The 14,131-nt window shown below is 40.3% G+C and overlaps 1 protein-coding gene across 4 annotated transcripts; it reads left to right on the forward strand.

Moving 5' to 3' along the window:
- GLB1L (galactosidase beta 1 like) lies at positions 1 to 14,025 on the forward strand. 4 transcript variants are annotated; one of them, XM_081939542.1, is made up of 17 exons: positions 1 to 17; positions 2,290 to 2,451; positions 3,449 to 3,624; positions 4,999 to 5,149; positions 5,528 to 5,588; positions 5,803 to 5,897; positions 6,729 to 6,909; positions 7,001 to 7,059; positions 8,050 to 8,171; positions 8,640 to 8,680; positions 8,822 to 8,940; positions 9,548 to 9,622; positions 10,053 to 10,142; positions 11,286 to 11,399; positions 11,568 to 11,699; positions 12,202 to 12,408; positions 13,701 to 14,025. In XM_081939542.1, exons 2-17 carry the CDS (start codon positions 2,398 to 2,400, stop codon positions 13,917 to 13,919), a joined length of 1,896 nt encoding a protein of 631 aa, XP_081795668.1. In that variant the 5' UTR covers positions 1 to 17; positions 2,290 to 2,397; the 3' UTR covers positions 13,920 to 14,025. The 4 variants fall into 4 exon arrangements, with proteins under 4 accessions (XP_081795668.1, XP_081795667.1, XP_081795665.1 ...); XM_081939541.1 differs by lacking the exon at positions 1 to 17 and adding an exon at positions 131 to 199; XM_081939539.1 differs by lacking the exon at positions 1 to 17 and adding an exon at positions 2,173 to 2,204.
- Positions 14,026 to 14,131: the final 106 nt, after the last annotated feature.

Raw genomic sequence — 14,131 nt, forward strand, 5'->3', positions numbered from 1 at the left:
GTGGGGAAGAACAAAATGTATGTGAAAGAGGAAAAAGAGGGCGTGAAGTGGGAAAGAACTGATAAGCAAAAAGAGAAAAGCAAACAGAAGTTATGAACTGGGTGTTCAAGAGCAAATCTGTAGAGTTTTTAGCCAAAAAGTGCTGAGCTTCAGTATTGTGGGTTTTATTTGACGGGGGTTACTGAAAATTTCCTAAAATGTGAGTGCCACTTTGAATTCAGCAAACACTTATTTTTAAATAAATGGGTATAGGTCTGTAACTTAGTCCTAAAGGTCCAACGGTGCTTTTTTTTTTCAAGAGGCAACTGGACTTTTTGATTTTTCTTTGAAGACGTTTCGCTTCTCATCCCAGAAGCTTCTTCATCTCTGACTGAATGGTAGGGAAACTGAAGAAGCTTCTTGGATGAGAAGCAAAACGTCTTCAAAGAAAAACCAGAAACTCCAGTTGCCTCTTGGGGAAAAAAAAAACCTTTGGGACAACCATGACCTGGCTGACTGAGAATCTCCATAGACATTTAGTCCCCAAAAGAGCTGATGTTCTTGAATTCTGCCATGAAAATAATGTATTCAGTATACTTCACAGAGCTGTTGTGAAAATAATGCCAAGTGAACTCATGAAAGGCTCTAAATGAGTTCCTAGTAGGATATAATTGATTTTGATCAATGTGTTATTATTAATCTAAGAGAAATTTATATTGTGTTTGTTGGGAGGAGAGGGGTTACGAGTAATCTATTTTAAGATGGGGGGAGAGGGGGGGGCAAAGTATTTGGTATAATATTTGAAAGTGAATTTTTGTGGGGGGGCTGGGGGGGTATAGCATTTGTATGAGATTTATATTGTATGGCGGGGGGGTGAAAAGGGGGAAAATTGTTTGTACAAAACTCTTTTAATAAAAAAAAAATGTTTCTCTAGAAAACTTAGGGTAACGTATAATTCACCACCACGTAAGTTACTACAAAAACTCTGTGAACTAATTAGAACATGATCAGCTCAAGGTCTTTTGGTAAAATTTATAGATGTGTAGGGATGCAATGTGGTGAATAGTGTGTAAGGATTTCAATGCAGATGTAGTTTTAGCCACTTTAACATGCCGGATACTGTATCTCAGTGGGAAGTTTTAATAAAATTTAATTGTGATCATTTTAATAATATGATTATTGTGATTATTTTAATGAGTGGCATGGTGGCCTAGTGGTGAAGATGCTCACTTCCCTCTGGGAAGGTTGAGAATTAGAACTGAGGTAGTGGCAGATGTTTCCTAGGGCACAAAGAAAAAAATCTGTTATGAACACTGCCTAAGCATCAGGAAGGGCACCGGCCAGTAAATGCTCAGCTTCATCCAATCGCCCTAACTCTGTGCTGAATAGAGATTACAGGGTCTTAAAAAGGGGGGGAAATGGTGATTATTTTAATGTTGTCAGCAGACATTTGACATTCTGATCAAGTAATTATTTTGTGGCTTAGATTGCAATGGCATCTAGAGCTTGATTGGTTTTACCCAAATTTTACTATTCAGTGACTTCTACCTAATTCTTTAGTTTATAACAGCATCTCATTATGAGGTGGCACAGAATGTGGTGATGCCAAGGTTAGTGTGCCCCCTCACTGGGACATTATGCACTGGTTACCTTGGGTGTCTGTATGGGTTCCCTGTTGCTGAATGAATACAATGATTATACAGATCTGGTGAGTAAAAGGGACATCCAATGGCAGGTTTCAATAAATGGGAAATAAAACACTGAAAAATCTTTTAGTGAAATTGGACACTGAAAAGCATGAAGATTATATAATTATATGATAGCAGCACACTATTTAATAATTAAAGTGCTTGATATTCTTATGGAGCCTTTTGCTCTCTCAGAATAGGTATGTATAGCTTGTTTCATAATCACCATATTTGGCTCTGATCATTTCAACATTTATTAGATCTACAAGAAATGTGTGAGTTTCTTCTAAATCCAGTGTGTATAATTTGTTATTTAAAATAATTGATGCTTTAGAATCAATAACATACAATGCAATATCAGTTAAGTTATATTTCTTTACACTCTCATCTTACAGATAACTATTATTTGACATTATTCTGCTAGTTTGAGGAAATGTATGTTTTGCATAAGCTGTATACTTGGTAATGGTAAATAAGCTCTCTGTTTCAGTTCCTCTGTTTTCATTTTTGCATTCAGAAGGACCATGGTACATTATGGTATTGTATTATTCTCTGATGTGACTGGCTTTGGATTTAGTTCATTTTAAAAAATTGCTGACTGTCCTCCCCTCCCAACTCATAGGACAGATCACTCTCTCTCTTCAGAGGAAGCACCAGGGCCTGCCCACCAGATTGTCATGTGATATCTTCTTGCAGCTTCTTGTTCCAGGCTGAAGTTAACGTTAAACAGATGGGGCTGTGGCTGTATATTCTCATGGTAGTTTGGGGGGGCTTACAATTTCAGGTAAGCAAAAACAACAATTAGGGAAGGATTTTATTGGGAAAAATGCTGAAATGATTTTTTTTTCAACTTTTAAGGGAAATACAAAAAAAAATTATCTATCTGCTTTGTAATCTTCTACGTAGTCTCATAGTCCAGGTTTTTCTTTAGATCTTTTTGGCACTTTTTCACCATCTTCTCCTAGCATTCTGTTTACAATTAGTGAGTTGATTGCCGTACCACTGAATTAAGCTCCTGTGTAATATAATTATCTTGGAATTCTTATACATGGAGCATAATCTGTTCTGCTCATTTAAAATTCTCAACAATCATGTGATTCAGGGCACAGCAAAGAACACTATAGAGTTCAAGTTATTTTAGATTATGGTCTAAGTCATACACTCAGAGCAAATTAATCATTTATTTTTCAAAATAAATTCTCAACAATCGTGATTATGTGTGATTAGCTGGCTGATAATAGATAACCATAGCACAGGAGATAAAGAGGTGAGTAACTCCACATTATGATTCAGTAGAAGATGTTACATCGGTCACTAACCTAGAAAGAGTTTAAGTGAATAAGTGAGGGGCAGACCTAAATGTCAAGTATAAATTGTGATTGGGATGTTAGATTTGAACTTGCAAGATTTGGAGCAGCAGTGAGCATGAGATATGAGTTACTTTGGGATGCCTTAGGTGACATGTCTAGTACATGAGATTAACCTCAGGAAAATACTTTATACAGCACTATAATGACCTTCCATTCTGAAATGTTGTATTGTTTTATACTAGGCGTTCTTTGGACTGGAAGCTCTTATGGAAAACAGAAATACATGAAGGAGCTAATCAGTGTTAAATATATTGTTTGAGCTAATGATATAAAATCTGTAATTATATCTTATAATGGCCATGGAACAAATGGATCTTCTACCCACACCCCTACCCTTAATAAATACTTAAAGCAGAACTGTGATTGTATGGAAAAAGACAATATGAAGCTTTCATCTCTTTTTCCGGATAGCAGGGCACCGCAGCAGTCCGTACATTCAGCATTGATTATAAAAATAACTGCTTCCTCAAGGATGGAAATAAGTTTCGTTATATCTCAGGCAGCATCCATTACTTCCGTATTCCACCAGCTTATTGGAAAGACCGGCTCCTCAAGATGTATATGAGTGGTCTCAATGCTGTACAAATGTAAGTGATCGGAAGTGATTCCCAGCTGGGACATACTCTTTGCTGTAACAGAGAGTAGAGATTGAAACTGATCATAAATGTTCGAATGTTCTCATTGGAAGGTTATACTTTGGGCTATACCCAATATTAGGAGCAGAAAAACTCATGCTAATTGAAAATGGATCTGACCCAATTAATGAAAATCTTTTGTTCTATCATAAGGTCACATTAGGATATATATAACCCTGTGCACATACAGTATGCCTGTATAGCACTAACTATGCATGTACCCTATTTCGCCCAAAATAAGATCCCCCCAAAACCCATAGCATGTTTTTTTTACATGTGCACTAATATAAGCCATACCCCCAAAATAAGCCCTACTTAAGAGCCTGTGCAGCTAGCCGGCTACCTATTCCATCTGGTTGTTCATGCTGGTGTGGCCACAAAGTTACCTCAGGGCTTACTTCAGGGCCCCCGCAACCAGGCCATCCATGCCCCGACACCTGGCTCACGGCGGCAATACCAGCAGCCATGTGCAGCAGTGTGGCTGCCAGGCCACTTCTGCTTGCTTGCAGTTGTAGTGGAGCAGGAGGCCAAGTGGTGTGTTGGTGCCGTGAGGTGAGACAGGTGACAGGGTATGGATGGCCTGGTTGGGGGGACCCTGAGGTAAGCTGGTGCAGGGCATGTGGGATAGCTCCATCATGGCACAGGCACATCACTCAGCCTTCTGCTCCATCGTGGCCACAAACAAGCAGAAGATGTGGGCCAGCGACCACGCAAGGTGCTGCTGGATGGGGTTGCTGGAGCTGCCCCCACAAGACAAGACAGGTGTCGGAATGTGGGTGGCTTGGCTGTGGGGGCCCTGAGGTAAGCCGGTGCGGAGTGCGTGGGGCAGCTCCACCCTGCCTCATGGCAGTGACACTGGTGCACTGCTTAGCCTGCTGCCCCACTGTGAGCAAGCAGAAGTGGGCCTCCCATACATGGAAAAAAATAAGACCCCCCCCCCCCCCAATAAGCCCTCGGGCTTATTTTGTGGCCCAAAAGAAAATAAGACCCGGTCTTATTTTTAGGGAAACATGGGTATATAAAGCAACATATTTAATTACTGACCATCTTTCTGCTACAATTGGGATAATTACCTCTGTCCATCATTCCAAGGGAGAAATTTTTTGTTCATGTTCCCTGCTTGTTATCACTTATGTCTGAACTTGCTGTCAAGCTAAGCTGCGAAATAGGGATTGAAAGATGTACTTGAACTACAAAAATATTGTTTAATATTTAGTGCCAGAAGGAAAAAAGCATGCTTTTGTTCTATTTACCCTATTTTACAGTAACTCTTTTTTTGTCTCTCGGAAATTATTCTGGATTGCAATGTGTATTTTAATTCCTTAGTTATGTCCCATGGAATTATCATGAACCATTGCCTGGAAATTACAACTTTTCTGGGGATAGAAACTTGGAAGGATTCTTGGACTTAGTGGCCCAATTAGGGCTATTGGTGATTTTGCGTCCTGGACCCTACATCTGTGCTGAATGGGATATGGTAAGGGCTATGCAAAGATAAGTCATTATTATTTTAAGCATCTGAATGCTCCACACCTTATTTTAAGCAGTTAATAATTTGATGAGCTATCTTTCTCTCATTTTCCTTTTATAGCTTTTTTTCATTTTTAAATCTTGTATTTTTCTTGGTTTATAACTATACATGGATGCTAGCATTTCATCTCATCATTCAAGCAACTACTTTACAATAATTAAGATCAAACCTATTTTTGCTATTTTGAATTCTCATTTTTGGCAGTTCTTCAGTTATTACACACACACACACACACACACACACACACACACACTGGAAGAGAGCATAAATAATGTCTTTGACCTTTGTTGCACAATTGGATAACTTTGATATCTTTTTTCCTAGGGTGGCCTTCCATCTTGGCTGTTGGCAGAACCAAATATTATTCTACGAACATCTGATCCAGGTAAAGGGGAAATCTGAACCAGAGAAAGAAAACAGAGTTTCCTCTACCTTGTGCAGAAGCAGAGCACGTATATGAACTTAATAGCAAAGCTCAATGTATTCTTCCAGACTTCTCTGTATGCAGCCTTGTAATCACCAGCTCTATCTTAGCACCACACAGGAAATTGAGCAGAGTATCCTCATTTTTAGCTGAACAAGTTGCTTTCTGCTCTCAGGTTTTCTGCGAGCTGTCAACAAATGGCTGAGTGTCCTGCTACCCAAGATAAAACCTCGTCTTTACCAAAATGGAGGTAACATCATCAGTATCCAGGTGCGTGAAGCATAAGACATTTTAGGCATTTCAATCCAGAATAGATTTCTGACCCCATTTCAAAACAGAATTCCGAGGTGGAACTCTTATTTCCACCTAGATAAAAGCGAAAGTTTCACTTTCTTCCAAAACAATAAATCACATTATCCAATCCAGGCACTGGCTGGTTACCTGGCAACTCCTTCCTCCACCTCCAGCCAGACGACAGTTGGAATGTCCTTGACCTAGGAATGAACTCGTTTGTTTTAGTTACAACACCACCACCACCACCACCACCCCAGCTCCAAGCTTTGTCAAGCTGGAAGCAAACTGAAAGAACCCCTAATAGAACTACAGAAAAGGAAAAGGAAAAACACCCATAGCTAGAACAGCTTTGGGGTTGACAGGGGGAATGCAAGTTTTTTTCATTTTCATTAAAACAGATGGACCCTAAACAACAATGTTTTTGGAAAAGGTGAAGATCAGACCTAGTGGCTATAAAAATTGAATTCTGGAATCTGTTGACAAATCTTTGCCTAGCGGAATCCTTTTGGATCTTAAAATCATGTTATCAAGTGCCCAACATTTTACACAATCTATATTTGCTGTCTTTCACTATCAAACAGCAAAGACATTTTAGCACCCTTCTGACTTATGCAGGGGGAGAGCAAGCTGTTTCCTTTAAAACTAGCTCAGCTGCATCTACTTGGGAAACCAACACATGGGAGAAGTGGGCTGCATAAGCTGCTACATATGCAGCATTTGACAAATGTGTCTTATTAAAAGCTGATCCTTTGGCAAATGAGGGGCTCTAAGTCACCATCCTTTAATTCCCCACTGTTCTCTAGGCAGGTGGAGAATGAATATGGAAGCTATTACGCATGTGACTTTGACTATATGCGTCACCTTCTGGCTGTTTTCCGCTTGTATTTGGGCAAAGAAGTTGTGCTTTTCACAACTGATGGCATCAAAGAATCTGAGCTGCAATGTGGGACCCTGCAAGATTTATATGCCACTGTGGACTTTGGATCAGGTAGTGCAAGGCTAAGTGATCTGCACAGAATTCATAGGATCTGGAATGGAATTATCCTTTGACTCCTACTTTGTTTTTTGCTCTTTGACAGAGATAAATGTGACACGAGCATTTGAACAGCAGCGTCTGGTTGAGCCAAGAGGACCACTGGTGAGAGCAATTGGCCTTGCCATGTAGGAAGAAGCAATCTGTGGCTTTATAATGTTCATTTCTTCTGAGCACCTAGAGCAGAGGTGGTATTCTGGTTCTGACCGGTTCGCCCGAACTGGTAGCAGAAATGGTGGGTGGCCCTGCCCACCCAACCCGGCTTTACAGCATCCCATTTAGGCCCTTTTTTAAGGCAAAGTGCGTACGCGGAAGGCCGAGCACATGCACAGACGTGGTAGGGAAGGTAAGTAAATACCACCCTGTCTTAAGAGATGCTTCCAGGGAATTGCTAAGGATAGGGTATCAAATGTATCCGTGTATGCTAAATCCTTATTTGCCTCTGTGGTTTGTAAGTTAGTGCTACAGCAATAGAAATTGTAGTCCTTTGATTTCAAGGGTATCTGGCAAGTTATGAGTTTCATTTGCCTGTCTTGGGTGATGCCAGATCTGTAGGCCTCAAGATTCATCCCTGTCTACAAAAATTTCTGAGAGCTTAATTATAGAATAATTAGTTAGGTGTTTCAGAAGTACTTTACAATACTTTATTGTATTTCACTCATTTTTCCAAAGGAAGCCAGGGTGATATACAAAATAACAATAAAACAAATACAATAAAAATAAAATGAACAATAATTCAGTTTAAAAGTTGTTTTTCTACACCCACACAATTATATATTAAATTACCACTTTAAGTAGACAGCATAGTGACCAGAGGTATTCACTTTGGAATATGTTTCCTAATTGTTACACAGCTTAATTTTGGAAACATGAGATCATGAGCAGAGCCACCACAGCTGATTATAACGTACAGCTTGGATGTTATTGTTGAAGTACATGGTTTCATGGAACATAAATCATAATGTATCAACTAATCTATTTTTATGGTCTTATTTTTCCTCTCAGATTTTAGCATTTGAGTTGGAACAAAACTTACATATCACTTCAGGTGTTGAAAACTATTCCATAAAAGTCTTAATTATGCTTTTCCCCTAGGTGAATTCTGAGTATTACACAGGCTGGCTGGATTATTGGGGTGAGCCACACTCCACGAAAAGTACTACAGTTGTGACTAATGGCCTACAGAAGATCCTAGAATTAGGAGCCAACGTCAACATGTAATCGTGAGACTATATGGGAGAGTGGCAGGGGGACAGAAGCAATAGAATTAAATTGATTATAAAAAGAAATGAAATATATCTAAGATACAAGTCATGGCTCTTAGTTTCATCTTATTCTGAATGGGTATTTTGGTAAGTGTGTGTGTTTGTGTAGACACAATCTTATTATCTTTTCTTTAAATGATTTCCACACATAGCAGATAAAATTTTCCAGCAGAATGAAGACGCAATGGAGCATATTTGGGACTACTTTGGGTTCACTATCTTACTTAATATGACTGACTGGCTGGAATCACATATCATTCTAACCAAAAACCAGACAAGCCACATTATGGTTTATCCAGTGTGCAAAAGTGTTGTTCCTTTTGTAGCACCTGTCCATTTTTTCCTAATTCCACAACCAGTCATTGTCTCAGTTCTTATATGAAAAGTGAATTCTTACTCTGCTGCTTGATCTTTTTCTAGGTATATGTTCCAGGGCGGCACCAACTTTGGTTACTGGAGTGGTGAGTTTGGGGTCCTTTGGGTTGTTACCTCAGTCAGACATTGTGAGACTTAGCTTCTGGCTGGAAAATAGAAGTACCTAATTGCAGGTGGGAGTTAGAAATCCAGAAGCCTGTTTTGTTCTCATAGGTTTCTCTACTTAGGTGCTGATTATAAGGACAAGTATTATCCTATCACTACTAGCTATGACTATGATGCACCTCTCTCAGAAGCTGGAGATCCTACAGAAAAGCTATATGCGATTCGAACCATCATTGGCAAGGTAACGATTCAGCACTTTTGGCAGCAGATTGAGAGGCAATGCTGCTTTTTATACTGATTGAAAGAAACTATTTGCTCTATTAATACTCTGCTCTTTTGCTGCTGCACACATGCAGTCAAAGCCAGGGTAGGATATCAGCGAAGTTTTGAATTTAATCAGCATGTTTGAATAAATTATTGGCAGTAAGTGTTAGAAGCAAGAGGTAAGTTCTGTTCGTGATTCCTGGAAGCAGAGGAATGGAATGAATACCATAGCTTGCACCAGAAGACCAGGATATAGCCAAATCTGGTTCAATAATGCAATCAAGTAAAAGGGTGGTAAATTAAGTTTGGGCTCCCCACATCCAAATCTCCAATGAATGAACTGCATGTACCAATCTTTATTTCAGCAATTATTTTTTCATTCTCCTCCACTTATAGTACTACTATTTTTGGAACAAGGGAGTGGTGATGTTTCATTAGCAGATGGTAGATAATACTGGGAATTTAGATGAATTGCTTAAAAGTTCAAGGCAAGGTGATGTTGTCACCTTGATGATGTTGTGATGTTGTCAGCTGAAATTGATGTTAAGTTTGATCTCTCTTGCTTTTTTTAAAAAAAATTGCAGTTTCAAAGTGTGCCTGCAGGACCAATACCACCTCCCACTCCCAAATTTTCATATGGCTATGTATCTTTACCACTGGTAAGTTAGAGTTTGAAGATACTGCATTCAATCAGATGTTCATGAATTGGTTAATGGATAAGCTATTCCTGTAGTCTTACATGTTGTTTCCTAAGATGGAATAAAAGGTATTAAAACAGATTTTGGAACAGAAAAGAGATGTTGATATATAAAACATGTCTAATAGTATCGATGGCACCAGTATTGAGATGTTTTGCTCCATGCCCATATCAGAAATTTAGCAAAACCACTTTTCTGATTTTTAAACAGTGATATATTTATATGGTAAAGCATTTTTAAAATGATATAGTTATCTTTCTGCTTGTTTTAATGTTGCTTTATGCTTGCTTTGTAACATTATTTGATATTTTTAATGGAAATGATTTGGGGAAATATGTGTTTTGTATCTTACTTTTTAAATAGCATAAATACAATTTCAATTTTTTCTTAGTGTGTGGCCTTCTTGGATATTCTAAGTCTTCTCTCCCCTGGCCTACCATTTCATTCTTCCTTCCCCCTCACTTTTGAGGCTCTGATGCAGGTAAGAAGTGAAGTCTGTGGCATCAAAAAGGGAAGCTAAGAGCAGTTCCACTAGAACAGTGATGGCGAACCTATGGCACGCGTGCCACAAGTGGCACGCGGAGCCATTTGTCAGGACACGCGAGGCACATGAGTTCACCTTTTTAAAAGCGATTTTTCACCTTCCCCAGGCTCTAGAGCAGGGGTGGGGAACTGTGGCTCTTTTGCGACTTGTGGACTTCAACTCCCAGAATTCCAGAACCAACATAGCTGCCTCAGGAATTCTGGGAGTTGAAGTCCACAAGTCGCAAAAGAGCCACAGTTCCCCACCCCTGCTCTAGAGGCTTTATAGGAGCCTGGGGAGGGCGAAAAGAGCCCCCCCCCCGGAGGCTTCAGGGACCGTCCGGAGGCTTCCCTGAAGCCTTCGGAACGCTTAAAAGCACCCTCCAAGCAAACCGGAAGTGACTTCTGGGTTGCTCGGAGGGTCGTTTTAAGTGTTCCGAAGGCTTCAGGGACCGTCCGGAGGCTTCCCTGAAGCCTTCGGAGCGCTTAAAACGACCCTCCGAGCAAACCGGAAGTCACTGAAGCCTTCGGAACACTTAAAAGCACCCTCTGAGCAAACCGGAAGTGACTTCCGGGTTGCTCGGAGGGTCGTTTTAAGTGTTCTGAAGGCTTCAGGGACCGTCCGGAGGCTTCCCTGATGCCTTCGGAGCGCTTAAAACGACCCTCCGAGCAAACCGGAAGTCACTTCCGGTTTGCTCGGAGGGTGGTTTTAAGCACTCCGAAGGCTTCAGGGAAGCCTCCGGACGGTCCCTGAAGCCTCCGGAGGGCCTCCAGGGGGGCGGGGGAGGCTATTTTTGCCCTGCCCAGGCTCCTATAAAGCCTCTAGAGCCTGGGGAGGGCAAAAAAAGCATGTAAAAATGGGGGGGGCGCGTTGTGCGCGCATGCGCACTGGGGGGGGCGCGTTGTATTGTGGGTGCGACACGCCCACACACGACCCCCCTGCGCTCCCCCCACTTGTGGCACGCGAGCCAAAAAAGGTTCGCCATCGCTGCACTAGAAAATTCAAGAAAGAGAAGCTGGGGGGGAAAATCCTCTTCAGATCTTGCCCATTTGGTGTTTGGAATGCAGTCCACATTTGCATTAGTTTCATTTTATATTTCAGACCCATGGCTTTATGTTGTACCGTACTGTTCTTCCAGATGACATCCGACAGCCTGTTTTGCTCTCCGTCCTTGGAAATGGGATCCATGATCTTGCCTATGTTTTACTTAATGGAGTAAGCTGAAACGCAGAGACATTTGTCTGATCCAGGCCTTTAACTGCCAGGGGTAAAATGTCCCTGGTTCTCATAGTGATTTCTTGAGGCTGCTGAGTGATATAGGGGTTTTGCTTCAGTTCTACAAGTACTATTCAATTGTTAATCCTTTATTCTTTCTCCCTTGAGGAATTTAAAGGGACACTGGAACGAGACAAAGTGAATGCCATCAATATAACTGGTCAGCTAGGAGATTCATTGGATTTGCTGGTGGAGAGCATGGGTCATATCAACTTTGGAGCAAATAACAGTGACTTTAAGGTACTACAGGAAATAGTAGGTAAAGAGTAATGCTTTCACTTTTATTCATAGAGGTACATTGGATTGGGATGGACTCTAGACAGCTACATTATCACACTTCAAAGTTAAGTATTTTCTAGAACAGTAAGCAGTTTCTAGATAATAAGCAGCAACAGAAGTAATTTGAAAGAATTTGGGGTGGGGTTTTTTTGAGACTTGTAAAATATTAGGCACTCTTGTGAAAAATGAGCTGTAAAGCAAAAGTGTAATGAACTCACTTTCAATCATTGGAAGTTCTGGTGTAACTTTTATTAGTTGCTTGAATAGCTTTATTCCAACTTTAAAGGGAAAAACCCTAAAGAATCCTACTGCAGGAAAAATGACTATTATCCTTACAGATAATAGCTGATAGTTTTGACAATCAGCAGGATTCAACTCTTTTCTCACACAATGGCTACAAATTAAAAGCCAAGTGTATGCTATTCTTTTCACATCTTAGTGCACTTTTCTCTTTTTTGCCCAGGGCCTGACCCACAATCTTACTTTGGGTTCTACCATTCTAAGTGACTGGCTCATCTATCCACTTGATATTGACTCAGCTGTGGCCCAAAAATGGCCTCCATATGTCCCACGAATCAAAAGCACCAGAGGACCTGCTTTCTATACTGGGGTCTTCAAAACACCTGGTATCAACTATGACACCTATGTGAAGTTTCCAGGGTGGAACAAGGTATAGCAATCTTGAACACAATTTTATCTCCCATTAGGCAGCAAGGTGTTTGCTTCATGTCATTGTTTAGGCAATGGAGCTTCTATGATCCAGATTGCTAACTGCAGCTCTTTTACTATATTTATCCATTAAGCACTTTATAATTACAGGAAATTCAAACATTAGTTTATAAGTAAAAAGTTGCTTTTATTTACTATTTTAGGATTATCAAAATTAAGTGGCCATGAAGGTCAAAATAGGGAATAGGAAAGACAAAACATCACGATGCCAAAAAAAGTTTTATGTAATTTAAATTAATTAAATAGAGTTACTTTATAGAAGTACCCTGGGTTAGGGTTAATAACATCAAAGATTTACTGATTTTAGCATTGTGTAGAATAGGAGTCCCCAATCGCCTGGCCACAGCCCACTACCGGGCCTTGAGCCATTCAGAACCGGGCTGAGGAAGTGACAAGTTAACGTGCACGTACATCCCCACTTGCGCAAGTAGCGGGTGAGTGCATTCACACATGTGAGTGTGGAACCAACACCAACAGCAACACCCCCGCTCGCCAGTCTATAAAGTTGGAAAGGTTGAGAAATCTGGTGTAGAACATTAATATGCTCGCTAGTTGCTCCTATAAGCTCTTATAAAACACATTCAGCATTTCAAATTACATAATCATCTCTCTCTCTATATATATATATGGGGTGTGTTTGTGTGTGTGTGTTCCAGCATAACTGGAACGCCTCAAGCAATTTCAACCAAACTTGGCACACAGATGATTTACTCTCTGGAGAAAAATACCGTGGGGGAAAGACACCCTTAACAACCTGGGGGGGGGGGGAGTATTCTGTTAAGATATAGACTGTTGGGCTGTACTGGCTTCTACTGTACAGAACAGTGGAGTTGCCATGGTAACGGCTTCACAGTACTCCACAAGGGGGCTTCCTCTGGTAAGGGAGAAAATCCAACATTAGAAATTATGTTTGGTCTGGACATTTTCTCCCTCTAAATAAATACCCGGGCAACACCGGGTTATCGGCTAGTAATTAAATAAATAAGAATAATATCTTTTTACCATCTAAATGTATGTCTTCCTAATGTTATGTATTCAAACCATAGAATTGCAATCCACATACATATAGAATTAACTTATAAGCCTTGTACTAGTAAACTTTCTCTTGCCATCAATGATTTTCCTGGCTTTGGGTAGATAATAAAATATGAAATCAATGCAGTAGTCTCTTGGGGTGCCCAAATAAAGATGAAGTATTACTTTTTAAAAAGTCACTTTTATCTTTTTAAATAGGGCCAGATCTGGATCAACGGTTTTAACCTGGGCCGTTTCTGGCCAATTCGTGGACCCCAGCAAACCCTCTTTGTGCCTGGCTTTCTCCTCAGTACCTCAGTACTCAACACTATTGTAGTGCTGGAACTGCAGAATGCACCATCAAACCCAAAGGTACTTTTTCTTGACCGTCCCGTTCTCAACCGCACTTCTAGTTTCTCCCTAAAAGACATGAAATAACTGGAAGTACTATCCAATTATGACATTGCTGAGACCCATGGCAAAAGAAATGTAGTTGAAATCACTGTCTTGTAAGAATCAAATGAATAAAGTATCGGACTGTAGCTTAAGCTCTAATGAACAAACTATGTAAACCACAGTTATTTGGAGATCAAGGGTCTACCTTGATTCTTAAGACATCAATTGCCGCTTGTGAAAGTACTGAAATAATC

This window comes from Natrix helvetica, assembly GCF_964273705.1.
Source record: "Natrix helvetica genome assembly, chromosome: 1".
In the NCBI taxonomy this organism is placed as follows: domain Eukaryota; kingdom Metazoa; phylum Chordata; class Lepidosauria; order Squamata; family Natricidae; genus Natrix; species Natrix helvetica.

What these genes read in the sequence shown, in the direction of transcription:
- GLB1L (XM_081939539.1), top strand. An exon ending in TCTGTGCTGAATGGGATATG is followed by an intron (nt 5,150 to 5,527) that starts GTAAGGGCTATG and finishes CTTTTTTCCTAG; the next exon opens with GGTGGCCTTCCATCTTGGCT. An exon ending in AGTTTCCAGGGTGGAACAAG is followed by an intron (nt 12,409 to 13,700) that starts GTATAGCAATCT and finishes CTTTTTAAATAG; the next exon opens with GGCCAGATCTGGATCAACGG.